The 23272-nt window shown below is 41.7% G+C and overlaps 1 protein-coding gene across 6 annotated transcripts in view; it reads right to left on the reverse strand.

The window, feature by feature from the left end:
- MASP1 (mannan binding lectin serine peptidase 1) overlaps positions 1-23272 on the reverse strand; it is a 63337-nt gene that overhangs the window by 30222 nt on the left and 9843 nt on the right. For 5 of the 6 annotated variants that reach the window (XM_015599841.2, XM_025042352.1, XM_006925826.3 and 2 more), the window contains 3 exons: positions 4628-4805; positions 3707-3838; positions 1373-1569 (listed from right to left, as the gene is read on the reverse strand). In XM_015599841.2, coding sequence (XP_015455327.1) covers positions 1373-1569; positions 3707-3838; positions 4628-4805 — 507 coding nt within the window. Of the gene's footprint in view, positions 1-1372; positions 1570-3706; positions 3839-4627; positions 4806-19010; positions 19220-23272 lie in introns of those variants that run through there. The other variant, XM_025042353.1, reaches the window with a different exon arrangement.

Raw genomic sequence — 23272 nt, forward strand, 5'->3', positions numbered from 1 at the left:
CTAGAAGTGGGCAAGGCAGGCTAACAATTCTCTGCTTAAAGATGAACATATAACTCAGAAAGGGGCAGAGCCCTATCCAGGTGCACAGGATAGAAAAGGCCTCTGGTCTGAAAGAACCTGCAGTTTAGTCAGGGGAGTCTGACGATAATAATAAACAAAATAATTACAAGCTGTGGTAAGGGTTATTAAAAATAACCAAGATGATACACATATAATATCAATATATACTTTAAATATTTATGATTTATATAGTAAAATCTGTGTAACCTATATAATTCATCATTAATATGATAACTTTAAATAGGTGGTCAGGAAAGGCCTCTTTGAGGAGGTGACATTGGATTTGAGACATGTAGGACTAGTAGGAGCTCATCGTTGGAGGAGGAGAGAATACTTTCCAGGCAGAGAAAACAGCACATGTAAAAGTCAAGGCCAAAAGTGGGAAAGAACCTGGAAAGTATTAAGAACAGGAATGAAGACAGTGTGGCTGGAACAGAGGGAGTGCCATGGCACGAGATTGGAAAGGCGGGCAAGGGCCACATTGTGTTGAGGAATTTATGTGTAACCTTGATCTAATCTGACTTTTATAAAGATCAGCCTGGATGCTGTAGGAGAACAGACCTTGTAGGGCAGGGGAAGAAGCAAGAAAACCAATTAGGTTTTCCAGTTGACCAGAAGATGATGAGGTTGGACAAGATAGAGGAAGTGGGCTGGAGAGAAGAGAATGGGCACTATTAGCTGATCCAGATTTTCCACCTCTCAGTCCTGGGTCCTTCCTACACCTTTAACTTTTTTCCTTTCAACTCTTTTCCTTCCAGGACTCCTTAATCCTCATTTGGTGACTTCTACAATCTTGGGTAATATCTTCATCTTATCACCTTTACTGTGGAGAGAGGGAAAAAGCAAAGTCCCAAGAGGTTAAGTATCTGGACAAGGCTCACAGTAGAGCTCCTGGGAAACCTTGTGTGGTAGGCAAGATTCTAAGATGGTTCCTATGACGTTCACCTCTGGTGTTACTTCATGGTAATGTTATGTTACATGGCAAAAGATTCTGCAGGTGGCCAAGAGGCTTGTTTTGGGTCGGATTCTAAGATGGTTCCTATGACCTTCACCTCTGGTGTTACTTCATGATAATGTTATGTTACATGGCAAAAGAGATTCTGCAGGTGGCCAAGAGGCTTGTTTTGGGTCAGGGAAGATCTCTAGACTGGATCTGATTAAACTGGTGGATGTTATTTTAAATAATTACTTGTTGGGAAAGCAAACTGCTTGGCCCCCTATCCTGGGAGAAGGTAGAAAGCAAGAATATTAATTTTCTCAATTCAGCAAGATTTTTCAGCATCCCTAGGGCAAAGGTCCATTGCAGGCTTACCTTGATGTAGTCATAGGGGCAGGGCACCTCTGGATGGTCCTCGATGTCGAAAATATCCTCAAACTGCAGGCTGATCACAAAACCCTCCTCTAGTTCGATTGCATAGAAGCATTCAGAGCTCTTAGGGTAAGGGTTGGGGAAATCTGGGCTGGTGATCACACCGGTCCTCTGAGTAAAGAGATTGTCTTGGCATTCCACTGTGGGAAACATACCAAAACAAAGTTACACACCACACCATGGCCACAGAAACTCCTCTCTTATTTGTTATTGTATGATTTCTCAGTAGTTCCAAGAGGCAAGCAGGAAAGGAATCATTATCCCCATTTCACAAATGAGGAAACTGAAGTTCAATGAAGGGAAGTGATTTATTCAAGGTCACACATGTAGTAATTTGCAGAGTCAAGACTCAAAGGCAGTTAAGTGTGATAAGCCTGCTCATCAGATTCGCTGGCATTGGTGGGGGCCGGAGGGGGACTGAGATGGGAAGGCTTTAAGACAGAGTGTTGTGGGGAGGGAGTCTGAACCTCTTTTGTCCTGCTTTTCCCTCATCTTAGAACTCCATTAGGTGTCTGCTCAAAGCCTGCCTTGATCCCTCATCTAACACAGTACCCTCACGCACACCCCCGCTCTCTGGCCCCGGCCTTGCTTTGTTTTCCTTTATGCTGTTGGCCATAACTTACCATCATGTAATACTTGTGAATTCTCTTGCCCCCATTTGACTGCAAGTCCTCCGAGCTCAAGGATTCTGCCTTGTGCCCATTGCATTTGCTTCACCAAGTAGCCAGGGGCTTAGTTAGGATCCTGGCCATGGTTTAGTCCTGCTAGATCTGGGGTGGCAATTCTTTCTAAGCCCTTGTTCATCCTGTTCACTTGCAAATGAGAAAACTGTGGCCCAGAACGGGGGTGGGGGAGGTGGGAGGGGTGGGTGGCCGGGGGAGCGTGACTAACCTGAAGTCCCACTGCTCTAAGCTGCAGAATAAGGTTTAGATTGAAGTCACTTGAATCTCCATCTATTTTCATTTTTTAACCCCAAGCACTATATCAGGGATGATATTGCACCAAAGGGGGCTAAAACTGGTTCTTGATGGGGATGGAAATCTTATGCTTTTTAATGCATAATGCACTGTACATAAACATATATACAGTGTATCTGTGGTATTAAAATGTCATGGGTGGGGGCAATTAGGAAGATAATGTTTTAAAAGGCTCCTGAAGGCAGAGGTGAAAATGAAAAAGAGATCAAGAAATCTTGTTCATTCTTAACGTCCACCACATTCAACATATAACAGATTCTTAACGTCCATCATATTCAACATATAACAGATACTTAATAAATACTTACATAGAAAATATAACCCTCTTCAAGAAAACTCCTGTATGTGCCTGCCTTGTACTGATGGGTCACATAGAGATTTTATTCAGCAGCAAGAAGAGGTTTTTGAAGGAGAAAGGAAAAGAATTCTTGTTTCCAGTCTTGCCCTCCTCCAGTGACCCCCTCACTCAGCTTCCAAGGGAGCTTTCTAAAACATAGCTCCTTATCCTTCAGTCATACTAATCTACTGGAAATTACCCGAACCTTCCAAGTTGTATCCTGTCTTGGATGGTTTGTGAAACTTTTCTCTCTGCCTGGAATGCCCTTCTTTACCTTATTCTTTCATCTTCATCAGTGTCACCATCTCTGGGAAGTGTTGGCTCACTTCCTAGGCAGACACCATGGTCACACTTCTTGTACAGCATTTACAACATTTCACCATTGGTTGGTGTGGCTGTTGCCCACCAGCCAGAATGGTCCTCATGGAAAGTGGCTGAGCCCTGCCGTTTCTCTACCCCTGCCCCTCCCAGAGACTATGATAGAATAGGAGTGTTGATGACAATGACAACAGAGATAGCAAGAGTGAGATGTTTTCTTGCTGTCTCTGTCTTTGTCTCTCTCCTCCCTCTTCTTTGTTTTGCAGTGAGGATCTCTTTATCACAGAGGAACCTAAGGGGCATGAAAAAAGAGAAAAAGGAACTGCTCGTCAAGGCCTGGTTTATGGCTCAGAGAGACAGGACTGAGAAACCTACTTTCTCCCTTAACTTGGCCAGGCTGATCACCTGCAGTAGAAGTGGAGACAGGGACTAAAGACCAGAGACTCCTGCTGCTCGGGAAGAAAGATGGCCTAGCGGCTAGGGCTGGTGGACATTTCAGCATCTTCATTCTGGTGGTATTTGAGGCACAGCTCTCTGACTTCATTTTTAATTGTTCCTTCTGAATATCTGTCCTTCTGCTGACAGATACTCTGACTGGAAAGTGTGGCACATAACAGCAATGAATAGAATCACCCCTGGACCTACCTCGGCAGGTCCTGTTGTCTGTGTGGAGGATGTAGCCGAAGCGGCAGGAGCAGTAGTAGCCGCCGATGTAGTTGTGGCAGTAGTGGTCACAGGACAGCTCTTCGTCCTCCCGCTCCGTACATTCATCCACATCTGTGGGGAAGGCAGAGCCTCTCAGTCAACCGATCCATGTGTGACGATGAAGACAACAGCCAACATCTACAGAGCACTTAGTCTGGGCTGCTCACTGTGTTGGGAGATACTGCATTCCCTCATTTAATCCTAAAGTAAAGCCCGGAAGTAGCTATTATCTCTATTTACATGAGGAAACTGGGGCTCGAAGAGGTGAGCAACTTATCCAGAACCACAGAGAGTCAGGTTCAAACTCAAGGTTCAAATCCGACTCCTGGTGCTACTTTCCTCTAACACTCGTGATAATAGCGAGCAGGACTGTTACTATTCCCATTCCATAGCTGATAAAACTGAGACTTAGAGGCATTAAAGAACTGACTCTACGTCACGAAGATAGTAAGTGGTGGAGTCAGCATTCAAATCCAGGTTGGCTGACTCCAGAGCCTGGGCTCTTAACTTCTACTTCAGATTGCCTCTCTCTTCCTATGTCATTTATAGGGGTCAAGCCCTGCCCTAAGCATTGGAAATATAAAGATAAAAATATGTCTGTTCTCAACCCATTTAAAACATTCGAACATTAATTTTCCTCAAAAGGATATATGAATGGCCAAACAGGCACATGAAAAGATGCTCCACATCACTAGTCATCTGAAGGATAGATATGTGATAGAGCAAATGCAATAAGATATTTGTGGTAGAATCTGCATGGTGAGTATACAGATGTTTACTGTAAAGAAGAGAGCACAAGGCACTTTTAATCTTTATAGGGAAAGGGAGACCTGGGATGAGCCACATACTTCTCCAACTTACCCACAGCCATGTAGTGGGCTTCAAAGCCTGTGAATCGCTCCTCATTGGAGAAATCTGACTGGAAAGTGATGGACATGAAAGAGCCAGGGGAGAGGACCACTTCCTGGCCAGGGGTATGCTCGGTGTCTGTGGTCTCCCTGCCGCAGAAGATTGCCAGCAACTGGTCTTCAGTTTCTACCTTTGGGTCAAAGAGAAAGGGAACAAGATGAGCAGCTGCCTAAATTAGCTTCTCTGCTGGTCTTGAGTAGAAAAGAGGGCGGGGCTGCCCATGAGTAGACCAGGCAGCCTGGGAAACCCAAAGGGTTGGGATTAGAGATTCTAGGATTTAAAGAAAGACCCATTACAGGTTGAGTCAATGTGGCCATCCAATCACTGTTTCATTCATTTTGTTCAGGTCTGTCAGAAGTAGCTTGACATTTCTCATTTCCGTTGACAACCAAATGGCTTATTTGTTGAAAGTAACTCGATATTAAAATTCAAAACAAGAGTTAGACAACCTCATAGGTAGATTCTGTATGCAACAGAAACTTACCACATTTCTAAAGAAAATAAACCATATATACAGCATAAGTCATTCATGGATCATTCAGTGTATGCCTGCCACTGAGCAAAGCGAGGGCTAGAGGGTGAAAAGAGAAGAATAAAACATAGAGCTGTGCATGGCAGTGTTCAGACTGATGAAAACACAGACAGAGCTATTATACAGTGTGACAGGTGCTTTAATGGAACATAAGCACTGGGAATGCATTCAGGAGGTGAAAGATCCCCATTAGAATATAAGCGGCAAAGGAAAACAACTGTGTTTTCTTTACAAATGTGTCTCCAATGTATGGAACAGTACCTGGCACAGAGCAGTTATCTAATAAATATTCATTACCGAGAACTCAAAGTGCAAGACCCATTTTGAGAAGGAGAAGCTGGGGGTGGGTAAAGAGCGGGTATTGTAGGAGGAGATCTACTTGGAAGGATAGGTTGACATGAGATTATGGTTAATCTTGAATGCCGTAATAATAAGTGACTCTTCATTCTGTGAATAAAGGGAGGGCATTGAAAACTTTTGAACAGAAAAGTTATGTAATCAGAACTACATTTAACAGGTAGTCTTAATAATACTGAAACAACTGGAATCATCCCCAAATAGTGTATTTGTGTGTGTTCGTGTTAAGACTCAGATGCAAAAACTGCCTATTTTCTAAAAGAATTCATTACATTGGAAGAGCCAGAGTCCCTATGTAAACTCAGAGATCCCAGCAAAGATCTTAAACTGGTTGCCTAAAGCTGATTTTGTGTGTTGGTTTGGTAAGCATAGTATGGCAGCTGGTTGGTATACTTTTTTAACCATGAATGCTTGGCCTACCCACCACTCTATCATTTACACCTAACCCAATTCTTTTAACCTTGTCTCTGTGTTTGCAACCGACTGATCTTTTAGCCAAGATGCATGAGAAAATCTCTTATCAAGAATGATTTCTGATGCCTTTCAAAGCCATTAAAGGAAAGTTCTCAAAGGCTGCCTATCTCTAGTAGGTTCTAATGAATTCATTGTTTTGTTCATTAGTTTAATATGTCAGAGTATCTTGACATTTGACACTTCTGTTTTGAAACTAATGATGTATTTATTTAAAATAAGTGGGAGTTTTAAAGAAAAACAATTTGCCCTGGCAACAAAACACAAGGACAGTTAATCACTAACTTTGGGAACTGAAGTGTAAACAGAAGATGAGATCATGGCTTTGCTATTTATTCCTCTTTGCAGATACTAGCCAAACTCGCACCAGCCTTATTACTGTAGAATGTGCCTATCTGCTCACAGCTGAAATGTCACTTCCTTGAACATCACAGCTGGTTCATTATTTTGGTTATCTGAGTTTTGCAGATAGCTGAAGTTTTACTTAACTATAACAACAAAATTTTTAAAAAAACATTTTTTTGTGTAATGTTTTTTAAAGTGCCTTATACAAATTTCTGCTTTTTTAGGTGAAACATACTGATCTTTTCTGGGGTATTCAGGGACACTATTATGAACATCAACCATCTTGGGGTTAGTGAATTGTGTAAAGACACTTGCCCTGCATTGAACTTCCCCAGACAATAATGCTATTGCAATTCTTGTGTCTTCTTTATGTAGTGTTTTATTTCCTGAACTTTTATAAGTTAATTGGATGAAATAAGATGTAAAATAGACACCAGTTAAGCTGCTCTTCTCAGAATTTAATAAAAATAAGACTAGATGGATTTAGAGTGAGGGCCTGGGAAAGGGGTTCCTCTATGAGTAACTTCAGGAACTGGAGTATACTATCTTGGTGACCTCTGCTTTGGAATAATGGAAGGTATATGGATGGTCCGAAGCCCTATTTGACTCCAACATAAACTGTTATATAGTTGCCTCCTCTCTAGCTCTCAGTTATCCATCTGACAAAACAAGGGATTGAACTAACTGAGTTCTATGTTTTCTTGCAGTTCTGATATACTCGTATTCTAACAAGTCATCATATCCCTACTAACAGATCCATACATATATACTGGAAGATTGTGTGAGTAGGAGTTTCAGCACACAGATTGCTCCCTGCTGAAAAAATCTGATAATCTTGAACTTGTTTATGGTCTATTACCATGTAATACAAAATCAATTACTAATGAATAGTCCTGCCTTGAGCATTACCACTTCTAGACACAGCAGCCTCCTCCCTGTAATTTGGTATACCCAAGGTCTTTTGGGTTCTATAACATCTGTAGCATGGACACTTTTAAATGAAGCCAATCAGAGACCATTTGAATTAGAAAGAGACCTAATGAAATTCTGTGACAAGTAAACTCTCTCATATCTTTCAGGCCTAGAGAACTTTTCATGATGGAAGATAAATAATCATCACCTGGAGAGCCATAATATTTTAGAGACCAGGTAAGCATGCCTCAGATGAGACGCATGGGATAATCTAAATCATATACCAGCGGTCCCCAATCTTTTTGGCACCAGGGACTGGTGCTTCTATGGGAATCTAATGCCTGATGATCTGAGGTGGAGCTGAGGTAGTGATGCTAGCGCTGGGGAGTGGCTACAAATACAGGTGAAGCTTCACTTGCTCCCTGTCTCTCACCTCCTGCTGTGTGACCGGGTTCATCATACCTTTAGAAGCAGGAAAGAGAAGGCCCTGGGGTGCTGGAAATTCAACCTGCAACTCAGAATAGAGTCCTGGAATATCAAAGTTAGGAGGGAGGGACCTTTAAAAGCTATTTCAATCCTCTTCCTTCCAGAGGAAACTGAGGTTGAGAGAGGGGAAGTGACTTGCTGAAGAGTAGAGAGATAACCAGAAGCATTTCCTGATATCAATTTTGCTTTTGGAACTGTTCTGACCCTGGAGAAAGAAACCCACCAACCAGGAGCATCCATGACAAAAGACATAGGCACTTTGACAAGCCACTTGTCTAGCTCAAGGGCCTCTTGAAACCTTATCTTGGGTGCATGGACTATCTCTCAGAGAGGATGTGGCCCAGTGACAGCTCCAGCCATAAACTAAATAGAGAAGGTCACTGGCCCTGGTTAATACTTGCAGTTCCTGCTATGAATTGTAAAATTCTATAAAAATCGTTTACCTTGGAGTACAGGTGGAAGATTGAGCCCTGGCTCCTCTTTGGACTGCCCCGTTTCTAGGATCATCATATTAACATTATGGAGGGAAATACCTTATCACATGAAGACACAAAATTCATAATAATAGAGAACTATCTGGCTAGGGATCACAGACTCTTCATTTTCCTAATTCTTATTATGGGAAACCATAGTCATTCAGGCTATTGTTATTTAGAATACTAACCCACTGATGCATGTCCTCAATTTGTTTTCTTTCAACTTAATTCAACACTTATTTACATACTGAGTTCTCGCTGGACTATAATGTGGAGAATGCCAAAAATTACTTATGTGTTGTATGAGCTTAATATGCAAGTCCCCCGCCTCTGAGAATGTAAAATTAGGTAGAACAAGATAAGTGCTCAAATGTGTACATGTTAAGGCGTTGTCAGGGTATAGTTATTGCAGTGAAGGATAGAAAGGCTGTGGGGTTTAAAGAAGGAGAAAAAATTGCATCCAGCTGAGGGGAATTAGAAAACATTTTAGAAGAAAAAAAAAATGTTCAGAGAGAATCGATGGACTGTGGGTATTCAGAGTCTCAATCACCCCTCTCTTACTACTACCACCTCATGTAGGAAAAGGATCTATTGCAGATAGGAAGCTGGAAAGAGAGATCTAAAGAGGAGAAGTCAGAGTCTGTTTCTTGTGAATCGTCTACCTCAGTAAAAACAGCATGAAATAGCTAGGCAAAAAAGTAAGGCAGAGCAGCAGAAAAGTTGGCCAAATTTCATTGTGAGCACAGCTACAGCTGCTTTCCACATGTCCATAAAGTTATCTCATCAGACTTTAACAAATACACTGACGGCTACCCATCAGTTCCTCAGAACAGTGCATAGAGAAGGTTGCTTAGGAGTGATCGCTTTCATTTTATAGATGAGAAACTTGAAGCCCAGATCACTTAAATGAATCATGCAAGGTCATTATTTAGTGAATAGTGGCTCCATCTCCACAAATGCAGCATTCTGATTCCATAGCCAGTAACACTCATGCTCCTTTAAGGCATAAGGCAAACCAGTGATGGTTGTCCTATAGACCCAATGGCTCAAGGCTCTGCTTGCCATTTTTCCCAAGCTACATCCTGGAGGCCCTTTTTGATATCTTCTCTGAATCCTTAAAGAGCTTTTCAGAGTTAATTTAGGCACGCATGCAGAGAGTGTGCTGGATTGTTCTGTTGTCAATTAGTTAATCTGGAAACTATATTCCTCAGAATCTCCTTTCCGGTATAGTTCCAGGGTAGTGTTGGCCAAAAGAAAAACTTGCATGCATTAGAATGCAATAGTCCTTTTACTCTCTGAAGGTTGTTTTGTGATCAGATATAGAGATGGACAGATGTAGATGTGCCCAATAGGTTCTAACTTGTCCTCACTCTCTCCAATCAGCATCCAGATCTTCTTTCAATGATTGGCTCTGATGACCAACAGTGACCCAGACCTACAGGGGCCCAGATCTACCACCAGATGCTTTCAGGTAGACACACAGAGGTGGTAGCTGCTCAGAGCCAACAGCTTCTTATAGACCTCTCTCCATGGGCTCCCTTCTCTCAGTCCCATTTTGGCTCTTGAAATGGGCTTGAATTCTTGAATTTCTCTGCAGATGCCATCATTTCCATTCATGCCAGGGTTTCAGGAGAACTGATTAGTGACCTTTCTGTGGTCACCAACTAACTCCCTGTCTATGAGAAGCTGGGACCTTCACTTTCCCAGCTCCTCCTATACTTATGAGTTCTAATGCCCGTAGGTGGCTTCAGTTTGGGATTAGCTAACAAACAGAGGCTAGAAAAATGGTGAGGAAACTGCTGTAGGAGGCTTGACAAAGGTGACCTGAGTCATGTAGTGATGAAAGAATTGGCAAAACTTGCCTTTGGCAACTTAGAAGGTAGAAAAATGTATAGTAATAAACTTGTGGATCTGGCTAAGGTGATCTCTAGGCAGAATGTTGAAAGTGTCATATGTGCTTCTAGCTGTAGATGGTAAGGTAATTCAGGAAAAAGTAAGTCTTCAGTGTGTAAATAGAAATTAGAGGAAACACAGAGGGCTCAGGACTAGCTGGATTTGAAAATAAGACTATTTTTCATCCTTAGTCTCTCCACTAACAAAATATTGTAAAAGCAAAAATGGCTTCAGGATAAAAAATCATGTTAAAGATCTGGCTATAAAACCCTTCATTAAGATGTAGAAGATTTAAAGCAGTGCCTAGGACTCCCTATCAGTGAAACTGAGGGTCCTTCTAACTTTGGTTAAATTTATATTTAAATCCTAGCTCTAGAAATCATCACTCTCTCTCTTACCCTCAGAGACCTAGACTTTCCCTCGATAATCTGCAACCCCCGAGGCAGCAGAAGACAGTAGCCGGGCATGACTAATAGTCACATTGTTCCGACCTCTGGCAGGCTGAGGATAACATCTTGACTTAAGTTATGTTTCAGCTCCTGAGCCCTAAGATGGGATAACTCCCTGGCTACTTTCTTATGAGACCAGACAGAGGGATTTCAGGAAAGACCTCAGAGGTGTCCTCAAGATCTGATAAAATAGTTCATGACCTTTATCTCACCTCTGGCCAATCAGCTCTCAAAATGACCTCAAACCCCTAAACCTAAGTGTCCGTGATTTTGCCCTAGGTAATCTGTAGCCTACACGCCATCGCCATCGGGGAGCCAGGTCTTAAGAGCACTAGCTCACCTGTGCCTCCAGGCTTGGTTCCATTTCTTTAAATTAACCTCTACTCTCTTTGCAGCAAACTCCTGTTTGTGTCTCCTTTGGCTTTGATGCACACAGGCAAACGGACCCCTTGATTTCAGTAACATCAGCTAGACAAAAGGGCATCAAAGAATCTTAAGGGCATTGTCCCATAGCACCCTGACATGCCCTTCAAAGTAGGGAGAGGCCTATTTTGAAAACAACTGTGGGTGTCGTTTTGTCTACTGGAATGGACTATATGCTGATCTATTACACACACACCCACACACCCACACACCCACACACACACACACCCACACACAGTTTTAAAAGAAATGTACCAACCAGCTTGGACTAGAAATGAATGAGGTCATTTAAAAGGAAGAGAGGCCTCTAGGCCCCAAATTTCAATGCACAGGAAGTAGGTGGTGAAGGGAACCAAAATTTTGCCACTCTAAAGTTGCTTTTTGAGATATTGATTTTAAGCCGTTTATTAAGAAACAAGACTCAGAAAGAGACTTTGAGCATCTCCCAATTTCCTACCAGAGATTCAGACAGAGAAACCTGCTTTTTAGGAAGAGAGCCTGGGCATAACCACCTTAAGGATTTTTACCCTAGCATTGCCCAAGAAGACTTCGAACCTGTTAGCTAGATACCTCACATCCCATTGTTTCTGAGTTTCTTAGCAAGAACGTTCCTGTCATGTATGTTCTGCTCTTCCTCAACTACTAATCACCCATTCTCACTTCTGAAATCTAATACCCCTTCCCCCATTTTCTTTGTCCAAAAATGTCTTATATATCTAATGTTGCCTCACTGTTTTTGGAATTTTCATGCTTATGTGAATTCCCCATGTGCATGTATTAAAACTTTGAACTTCTCCTGTAAATCTGTCTCTGTTAATTTGATTATTAGTCCAGCTAGACGAACGTAGAAGGTGAGAGGGAAGGTATTAACTTTTCTTAGCCCTCACAAATTGACAAGCTAGCTGGGAGAACTCACCGTCTGAGATATTGCTAACTCCCCCACTACTAAAGCTGGGAGATGATGGACATAAGCATTTTACCATATCAGCCTCTTTGATCTCTTATCTGTGGGGTTCAATGAAAGTTAGAAGTGGTAAGAATCTTTTTCTCTCTTCTAAATTTATATTGCCGAGAAAAAATATTTGTGAAGCTAGCTTCTTAGGCCTAGTGGCTCTTGAGTTTTTGTTTTTGTTTCCTAATTGGTCCTTTCCTCACGGAGATGGTTATTTTTTTTTTCTTCTTCTATATCTATGTCTTTTATGTTGTTTGTCATAAGAAAGAAATAACCACAGGGATAAAACACAGGTTGGCCTCACAGGCTAAGTTGTTAAGTAGTTCTCTTTAGACTGGAGTCTATTCAGAAAAACATTCTTGAGTCTTTACATAAAAAGTGAATGAGATTTTTTCTTCAATTTTGTTTTATGTCCTAGGGGCTCGGCTTTGTGACCATCAAAGATATTTTCTCTGGTCTCCATCATCTGGAAGTTACACTTACCGTGGTGCACCTGGTGGCCAGTCAAATAGACTAGGTTCCAAATGTCTCTTTGTCTGGCTGTGCCAGCTCCCAGGGGAGTTTGTCATAAGGGACCCCAGACCATAAGGAGCCTTTGTCATCCAAGCCTTCGTTACTTGTTAGTGCTGGAAAAATCTCATTCCAGTACCGCCTGCCTGGTGCCATAAATTAGTGGGTTTGTGGCTGGAGGCATCTCGCATTTGTGGGAGGCCAGAGACACCATACGCATGCCACCATCCTGACCATCTGTGTAACAAGGGTCTGGACTTTCTTTGACATTTTTTGGGAGTAAACTTTCAGATCTATGAGGGTGCATCCTTTGCACTCTTCTTTGGGAAGACTTTTTGCTTCCTTGATTAAGCCGTAAAAAGCCTTTATTGGTTTGAGTCACTATAAATTCTACCATCAATGGCCAGATTATGGATGTTTTGAATTAGAAAACTTTCTAAAATGGAAAATTTTTATGGAGCTCTCATTACAAATAGCTGTTTGTTAGTACTTTTTGAAAGACCAATTAAAAAAAAAAGAGAGATCCAAAGAAATATAACTAGTATTAAGCCTTTTGAATTTGCTGTTTAGCTTTTTGGGTCTTACAGATGCTAATACAGATATTAAGTTGACTAACAAGAGAATTAAGAAAAAAGCAGCTTCAGGGTGGCAAAATTTTGCTTCCTTTCTGTGGAAAGGTCTACTTGGCTGCAAACAGGAGCCATTTCTTATGGAAAAGGAGGAATGTCCCATAGGGTGAAAATGAAACTCCAGAGGGCAGCAACAAGAGCCATGAAGAGTGGACTGGAGAACCACTCTCAGGGAGCAGAAAGGGGCTCTAATCGAGGAACATTCCTGGTCTGGTAACAGGTATCTGGCTGGATTTCAGATTACTACGGAACTGTAACAGTGATATTCCTCCCATTACTCTCAATTTTTCAGTGGGAATTCTATTGTGGTTATCCTGTGTTTGAATCACCAAGACAAGAAGATATTGGGTCTGTGAAAAGCAGATGACTTTTCAGATATCTCTGGATCAAGAGAAACTGCACTCAAGGCTTTACACCCTTGGTGACTCATCTGCTTCTGGACCTGATTTAAATCATGAGGTCCTAGACTTCAAGCCTGATATATTAATGGGATGAGACCTTTGAGGGATGGCACTAAAGTGTATTTTACACATGGGAGGTACATGAATTATTTTGGCGAGAGGGTAGACTATGATATATTGTTTGCAAAAATAACTACAAACAATTGCTTTCATTTTTGCACAGAGACCCTTTTACAAAGTGACTTTGCTGCTCAGAGACTGGCTTTGTGAATTGCTTTGATAATAAACATGTGATGTTTTAGAAATGGTGAGTCACTTCCAAGGAGGCCTTCTAGCTCTTTCAGGACTCAGAGGGCCTTATAGCTCTTCCCTCCGTAGAATACTGCCCCGAGGCCACCATGTAAAGAAGCCTGTCAGGATTACTGGAGGAAAAAGGCCACATAGGGCAGAAATAAGCCAAATAACTGACAAGCCACCACCAAACACCAGACGGGTGACTGAGGCTATTTTGGATTTTTCAGCTCAGTCAAGACTTTAAATGACTACAGCCATGTGAATGACTTCAGGTAAATTCAGCAAAAGGACCATCTTGCAGAGCCCATTTCAAACTCTTGACCATAGAATTATAAGCAAATAAAATGGATTTTGTTTTAGCTACTAAGTTTTGAAGTAGTCTGTTACACAGCAATAAATATAACTGGTATGGTGAGTAAAGAAATAATTTGGGACAAAGAATAAGACATTTGTGAACTAAAATTTGGAGAATTACAATCTCGTGGATTTGGGGGGCTTTGAAAGTTACTTAGTCTAACGCTTATCTTTCTACTACATCCTTACTAAAAACTCATATGACTTTTTCACCATCAGTTGTAGAGATAAGAAACTCACTACCTTCCAAGACTGATCAGGTCATTTTGGATTATCTTTAATTTAGAAAGTCCTTCCTTGGCCCCACATCTGGGACTATAACCTAGGGGAAGATATTACAAGCGTGGAAAAAACTTTTATGAACAGTGATGTTTATAGCAGATATACACAATAATAAAAAACTAGAAACAATGTAAATATCCAAGTCTCAGGGAACAGTTAAATTAGCATTAACTTTGTTAAGCGCCCATTAATTATCACAGTAATGGAGAGTTTGCAATGAACTGAAAACGTTTGTAGTAGGTTATATTAAATAAAAAACCAGGAAAAATTGTATAGTCAGTATAACTAAAACTGTGTTAAAAGTATATACTGAACACAAAAAGTAGAAGGAATTAGAGCAAACTGTTAGCCATGGGTAGTGGAACTATGGGTAGTTTTCCTCCCTGTTCTTAAATTTAAAAAGTGTTTTAAAGAGAAACTTGGGCCCAAAGCTACTTTCATCTTTTACCCAATGACATAAAATTATTCAGTTGAGGTCAATAAGCAAAGGGAACACACAGGAGGGGCAACTAAATCAGCCTGGTAGTTCGGGCCTGGTTTCTAGTCCTTCCCCTTCTCACAACCAGTTGAGTTTTCCCTTCTTTATGGTAATGGTACAGGGACTCCTCATCACTCTCTCACCTCCTCTCATTTTTTCTAGCCCTTGAGTTCAAACTCAACTGGAAAAGATAAAAATCTTAATTCCACATAAAAATACAGGGAAAAATAAAATTCTAATAAAACAATCAAGAAACTCAGAATAACTAAAATTCACACATGGCATTGCATGGCAGGGTGAGTCTCGTGTCGGGAGACATCTTTTGCAATTGTCAAATCCAAGAGGAAGTCATAGGATGGGGTGTGAGTGGATGCATGAGGGGATACAGACAAGTGTTTTGGTGTGGAGTTCATGAAGACTTCGGGGGAAGAAAGAGGATAGAGAGAGAACGAGAGAGTAGGGGAGAGATTGAACATTTAAAGATGTTTGTGATAACATCTCTGCCCTTTTTTGGTTTCTCAAGAGAATGAGTTGAATTGAGAATTGCTTTTGATTAAGTTTTTTGTTTTGGGATGTAACTTCTTACTGAGACTGGATCATTGGGACCTCATCTTTACATGAGTTGCACATATGAGTCTTCACCAATTATTAGATGTTGAGAAAATTATTTAAACTCTCTGTATTGTTGGTTGAATTGTATTCTCCTATAAGAAATGTTCAAATCCTAAGCCTTGGACTTGACTTGACCTTACATGGAAATAGGTCTTTGCCCATGTAATTAAGTTGAGATGACTGGTGTCCTTATAAGAAAAGGGAAACTTGAACACAGAGACACACACAGAGGGAAGTATGAAGACAGAGGCAGAGATTGGAGGTATGCTATCACACCCAGGAAATGCCAAACAGTGCCGCCAACCACAAGGAATCAAAACGGGGCAGGAAGTATTCTTCCCTCAATCCTTGTAGAGGAAGCATGACCCTGCTGACCTTGATTTCAGACTTCTGCCCTCCATAACTGTGAGATAATAAACTGTTGTTACACGCCACCTGGTTCATGGTAACTTATTATGGCAGCCCTAGGAAACTAATATACTCTGTCTATAGGTTTTCTCAGCTGTAAAATAGTGAAAATAATAGTATTTATATCTCAGGACTATTGTGAACATGACATGTGTTAATATATGTAAACATTTAGAAGGTGCCTGAGATATGGTAAGTGCTCAATAAATCAGTGAGAAGAACAGAACCACTGAGATCCAGTCACCTGAGATGATACCTTTCTGGACTCCCAGCTAAGTGGGGCCTAGGTAGTTTCAAGTGTTTACAGAAGAATTAAGAGACTGAAACTGTCCCTGAATATCCTTGTTTCCAGATTCTACTCCATTTCTGATCTCTCTGAAGCTACCAGGGGACTTTCCTTTTTGTAAGACCCCTAAGTCCCAGGCTGATGGAACAGGAAGAAAACCTAGAGCTCCCTCTCAGCTCAGCCTCCTTGATGGGCAGGTGGTGGGTTAGGTCCCTTTGGCTCACTGCACTTTATAAAATTCCTAACAATCCTGTGAGGTGGGGACACAGAAAGAATATTATCCTTATTTTATAAGAAAGGACCAGAATAATGTAAAGAATCACCAAAAACTTCTATCTACAAGAAAATAGTATGAAGTCCAGGAATCTCTTCACTGTCCTGTATTTCAAAGGATTTCTCTAGATGGATGAATTTAGGCCAATGATTCAGTGACAGTTCTGGGTCCAGGACTCCTGAGTCACAAATGAGTGCTCTCTGCTTCTGAGAGCTCACCCTCTGCAAGTCTGTCACCTCCAGGGATTGCTCCAGGGGTTAACAGTCCAATTTTGCTACTTTATCTAGTTGTCCAAATTACAGTTAAAGATCATGGAAAAGGAGCAAATTAAAGGTACTGAATGCTAGACAAGAACTTGAGACTAGAAAAAAAGGAAGACGTGTGCGTTTGTGTGTGTGTGTGTGTGTGTGTGTGTAGAGCAAATTAAAGGTACTGAATGCCAGACATGAACCTGAGACTAGAAAAAAAGGAAGACGTGTGCATGTGTGTGTGCGTGTGTGTGTGTGTGCGCGCTTGCGCTTGCGCTTGTGTGTTTCAGAAGCTCTTAAAATCTATATAAATAAAAATAGCACTGGTGGGTCTGAGACTCTTGTGTGTTTCAGAAGCTCTTAAAAGCCATATAAATAAAAATAGCACTGGTGGGTCTGAGACTCAGGATGGCCTCATTTTAGAGGGGCTGAAGGTTGATGCTTCAGTCCTGGTGCAAGTCATTTGGCCACAAAAACAATAACAATAACAGCAACAACAATAGTAGTAATAGTTCCTGGCACTATGTGAAATTTTCCAGTTGGCAGGGTATTTTTCACCTTTATTTTATTTGCTTCTGATAGTAGTCTTGTAATGAATATGCTTCAGGCAGATATTGTGATTCTGGGCCCAGAGAGGTGATATGAGTCTCCAAAGCCAAACATCCTAGGAATAGCAGACCTGAGATAAAATCTAGATGTCTTCCAGACCTGTCTCAGTAATTGGAATCAGATAACCACAGAAGGACAGAGATAAAAAGACATTAAAGGCTATCAAGTCTTTCTTCTTTCCTAAATGGAGAAATTGAGGCTTGGAGAAGTGAAGAAACTGGTTCAAACTTAAATGCCCATATAACGGCGGAGCCAAGATCGGAGCTCAGGTATATTGATAGTCCCAGTACAGTGTTGTTATTTATTTGTTAATTAGAGTAAAAATCTCCCAACAGAGCTGGGGAGCCCCAGGGTTTTGTTACATGCACTGCTAGATACCATTTACACTGTGGTGGCCTGAGACACAGCTTCCTCACAAGTCCTTAGAGTCTAAGAATCCCACTGCTATAGCAAGCATTGCCCATCTGCAGGGAGGTCTCTGGACAGAAAAGGGAATGGTTTCCAGGCAGCATGAGCTTGGGGAGAAGAAAGAGCTGGCTGGGGAGGGGTCCCTGGGAGCCTGGGAAGGAGGCATCCCGCAGGTGGGAAACTGGCAGTGCCCACCATCTCAGTGAGTGCAAGGTTGGAGGTAGGGGGTGGGGAGAGCCTGGGAATCCTGCCTGGAAAGGAGGGCCAGGAAGGATTTATATTCTCATTGGCCTCTGAGTGGCTAGGATTCCTCTCCCCATCCCATCAGTGACTTCAGAGCCAGGCTCATTCATATGCAAATTCCCTCAGGGGCTGAGAGGCTGAGCCCCAAACAGTTCAGGAAAATTGCCTAGAACAGGACAAAACAAAGCCTTGCTGTGTTCTTCTGCAGCAGAGGCAGCCTGGCTTGAGGTATGTCACAGTCAAGACTGGAGTGAAAGCAGTGATTAAGTGCTGGGAGAAGAGAAGGGACCAGAAATGGGCCAGTGTCACCTGGCAGTTTCCAGGAACGCATGACCTGTCAAGCTCCTTTGCCACTGCCAAATGTACCTTCTCATGTCTTCCCATGGAAATCCTCCCAGAAAGCTGGGATAGGGACTGAATAGCCTGGGTTCTGGTCACTGCTCTGCCTCCCATATGCCATGCGTCACTCTAACTTCCCCAGGCAGTGGTGTGCTAGAACTGGCTTGTGGAGTCAATTGTCAGCTTTTCAGGGATTTTCATGACTCTGTTGTTAAACATAGGCATTATAAAGAATTGAGTTTTATAAACTTATAATTTAATAATATATGTTAAAAACATTATATAAAAACTCATCACTTCCTAATAATTTTAAATTTACTATTAGCTATGCCCTTGAGGTTATTATTGTCCAACACATCTGGGTGGTGAATGGTATGCTACTGCACATCCCTTCTCCCCTATCTTCCCAAACCATCCCCAATCCCCCAGCCAGATCCAGTTGTTAATCATTTACAAGTACAGCACTATGTTCAAGCTGAGTTTTCACAAACATACAAGGTGGATAGTAATTCTGTCCTCTAAGACCCAAGCAGTCAAATGAAACATCAGTGTGAAAGCAGCTTGTAAAGTCTGCCATTGCCTGTCAGCATTTAGCGGGGACCCTGCTTCCCCGCCCTACACCCCTCCCCTTGATCAGGCTTCCCTTCCCTGCTCCCCAACATACCTTTCTGTCTTCATCTCTCATCCCTGTCCTTCCTGCTCCAGCTACACTGACTCGCTGCTCTTCAAACACACCAAGCACTTTCTCACTTTAGGGGCTTGGCACAGGCTGTTCTCTTGGTTGCAATGCTTTTCCCCAGGAAGCCACGTGGCTAACTTTTTCAACTTCTTCAAGTCTTTTCCCACATGTTACCCTCTCCAACATATGAGGACTACCCTGACCAACATATTTCAATCATAACCCCCACCCCAACTCACAAGGCCCTCTTTACCCTGCTCTATTTTATTTCTTTGCCTATCAGCTTACTATTCGCTATATAATTTACTTATGGTTATGTTTAATATTTATTGTCTGTTTCTCTCAGTGCAATATAAGTACCCTACTGGCAGAGATTTCTCTCTGTTTTAATTATCGCTATACCCCAAGCTCTGGTAAATAGTAGGCATTCAATGAATAAATGTGTTGAATGAATGAATGAATACCTCCCCTTCCCTAACTTTTCTTCTGTGAGTACACCAAAGTAAATTCAAACACTGCTTTTTGCTAAGGTGTGTCTGAAAGGAGCCTATGTACACACGAGCACACAGATTTGCACACAAATTTGCACACCAGGTGCACCTACACCCGGGAACACTCCCACCTCACGCTCACCCACACTTGAGCACATTCTCTGTCCTAGCCTTCTGACCTTCCTTCTGTTTTCCATCACCTCATAGCCTGTGATGTTTGCACTTCCTGTATAAAATAAGCCTTTTTTTTTTTTTTTCTCTCACACTTTTCTGAAGCTCATTTTCACTTCTTGATTCTTCTGAATCAGCTAGAGTTGGTGTTTGGGACTCGGTATGTATGGAATGAAAGAATTCCGCCAGGGAATATAATTAAAATTCATGAGAAACCTTTATCCATTTCTCATTTCGCTTTTCCTTCAGGGGCCAAGGCCTGGCCTGTCCACCCCCACAGAATTAGCAGAGCTGCTGCAGTTCGGTGTCAGCCACAGCCACAGCCTGAAGGTCGAGGGCATGTTCTGAGTAAACACAGAGCTCTGCACAAAATTAGGGGATAGGGGTCAGAAGAGTCAGTTTGGAGCAGGGCCATGGGATGAATTTATCTCTCAATTATATGGCAGGATGCAGACTGACCGATGAGGCCTAGGGCAGTGACCTGAAAGTTGCAGGCTGCCAGGACTGGAAGGGCTTTCAGAAGCCAGCTAGTTCAATTTTCTCGCTGGGCAGATGGGGAAACTGAGGACTGGAGCAGAGAGGTAACTTGCCTAACTTCTCAGCAGAAGTCAGTGGCTGATTCCTAGACCAGAATACTTTCCTTAATGCTCACTACCAGTAGACATGTGCCTTTTCCTGTTCTGCCCCAGGCCTGTGCTTACTGCTGGGAAAAAAAACATAGACATGGGCCCTGAACTCACGGAGCTGACAGTCTAGTGGAATGACCTTGAGTTCACCATTAGAACTTGTATACCACAAACAGATAAATTGAGCATTTCCCATCCTTCATAGCTCAGATTCCATTTCCAACTATTGTAAAATATTTTTTTTCTCTCAAAACCAGGGTGACGGAGAGAGTTCTTTAACAAAATCTAGGCAAAACAGAGACCCTCAAGTTCTTTCCGTTTTACTAAATTTTACTTAATTACCCTGACAGGCAGTGTTGCTTTAGGAGTAATGCAGAGCCGGGAAACACATCAAGGTCGTTTCCAGGATAAAACTTGTTCTTAGAAAGGCCAAAGGAGAGATGACATCACTATGTGGGAGTAAGAAGACCAGGATCGAGATCTGACTTTCTATGGAGACTTAGACAAATCCATTTAAGTTCTTTGTGTTCAGTTTCTTTTCCTGCATTTGATCAGCCCTTTCAAAATACTTTTCCATAAATCGCTTGAAAAAACTGAGTGACATGAGCAAGGTCAAAGATGGCCACGTAGTGGTAGAGTCAGAGTAAATGAGAAAACTGTCCTTCATTGAGCATCCACTGAAACCAGCAGGCACTTTATTACTCACACTGTTGCCATCATTACCTCTACAATAGTATTTATTATCCTAATTACATATGTGTTGGATGTATATCATTAAAGCATTTATCTCATTCACAAAAAGCCCATGAGGTAGGCATTATTATTACTCCCATTTTACAATAAAAGGTGGAGGCAGGACCTCAACCCAGGCCTGATTGGCTCTAAAGCCTGATCTCTGAACCACTGAGCTTGATTGTCTTTTGTAGTAGTGTTTCCACTTGTAGCCGTCATCTCATTTAAACCTTCCTATAACGTTCGAGGAAAGTACTATATCATTATAAACATTTTTTTTTGTGCTCATGACAAAACTGATGCTTAGGGATATTGAGAAGCTTAGGGAATTGCATTATCGAATTCTTACTTACTCTTCAAGACTTATCTCAAACATTAACTATTTCCAAAGCCTTTCCTGAACTCTCAGAAATGATCACTCCTCAACTTATATACTGCCTCATATCCCTCATGTTATTTGCCCAGCTTTAATTTAGTAATTATATACTCATCTCATAACACACTATAAAACCATGAGTTCCTTGAGAGCGGGTACTGTCTTACTCATCTCAGTGGGCCCTGTCTCTGTTGCAGTCTCTCCTTATGGTAATTTTTCAATTGGATTCCTTGACTTCATTTCATAGATGGTGGGGAGACATTGCAAGGTATTGAGAGTTGCACACTCAAAGTAATGTTTTAAGACAATCTCTCTGGACACATGTAGAGGGTTAACTGGAAGGGGAGAGACTGACAGCTGGTAGCATTTAACAGATGCCAAAGAGCTATGCACATTCAATGAGAAAAAGAGAGAGGGAGAATAAAAAGAGAATGAAGGTTTTTATTGTCTCTTTTTCTAATGAAAAGATGTCATGGAGTAAACTTGAATATAGGATGGATAAATCTGCTGTCTCCTTGGTGGTTCTGGTCTAAATACCTCTTTCAGTAACTATAGCTCCTAGGTTCCTTTCTAAGTCCAACTTGACCACTTCATCTGACACTCAATCAATGGAGCTGTAATTTGTTGCATTTCTAGGAAAAAAGACAGTTTTCTACAATGTTTATGAGATTGAGTAAATTTGACTATAGACAATATTTGCCTTGCATTATACTTACTTACATTAAATTACACTTAAAAACCTAAGCATCCATAAACTAGGATTCCACTGTCACTTAAGTTTTTGAAAGGAAGAAAAGACCAATATAAATTTTGATCCCAGTGTGACCCTGGCCAATGAATTGCCCTTCCCGGGGCTTCAGTCATGATCGTGGTGGAGTTGAACCATGATTTCTGAGGTCTTAGATGCATAGAATATTAGGGCTAGATTGGCCTTAGACACCATCTGGTTCATGTCCCTGTATTGGAGAAAGAAGAAAACAGAGTCCCCTTTAGAAGTAGTCACTTGCCCAAGGCTACCTAGTTAGTAGAGAAAGACCACAAGAATCCAAGCCTGCCAACTCTCTGGCCAACGTCTTTGCTCTGCTCCTTGTCTGCAATATTAACCAGCTGTGATTTACATGCCTCATCTGTGCACTGCAAGAATCCACACATTGTAGCCACATTCCAAAGAAGCAGATGCTGCCATGTAGATGTACATGTGCCTCAAAGACCAAGGACTACAAGAAATCAGGCCAGAGAGAGGAATTTTCATAAAATGAGAGCATCCAGACCACAGCCTTGAGTTTCTGTTTTTCTTCAAGCTACTGCTGTGCAGTGTCAGCAGTATGGTCATCATCACCCTGATGGGCCAGGCTGGAAGGGTAGACTGTGGGTTTGGCCTGGGCTAGAAAGGGTTCTTGTGAACTGAAGGGTCCTTTAAATACACTTCTAAGTCTGCCAGGGGGATTTAGTCACAGAATGAAAAAGCCTCAAAAAGGGGGATGTTATCCCACCAAATGGAAATCAGTGATACTTAAAATTGCTTGGAAAAGGACAGCAGTGCCATGATATGTTTACAAGTTTTCTTTAAATGACATGTCACTAAGGCATCCCCAGCAGACTGTAGGCTCTTATTGGAGTGCTTATGGCTGTGGAACTTTCAGAAGTGGCTGTTGTACCATATTATTACCGGTTTCTGGCATTATTCTAACTAGGATAATGAGGGTTTGGTAGGGTCATCTGGAAAGTTCTGGCAAGAAAGATTAGGATTAGAATTCTGGAATTTAAGGGACTTCAGGGATCATCTCATCTCACCCCCTCATGGACCAGATGAAAAGACCCCAGAATTTTGAAGAGGGATGTTGCCTTATC

This window comes from Pteropus alecto, unplaced genomic scaffold (assembly GCF_000325575.1).
Source record: "Pteropus alecto unplaced genomic scaffold, ASM32557v1 scaffold88, whole genome shotgun sequence".
Taxonomy (NCBI): Eukaryota; Metazoa; Chordata; class Mammalia; order Chiroptera; family Pteropodidae; genus Pteropus; species Pteropus alecto.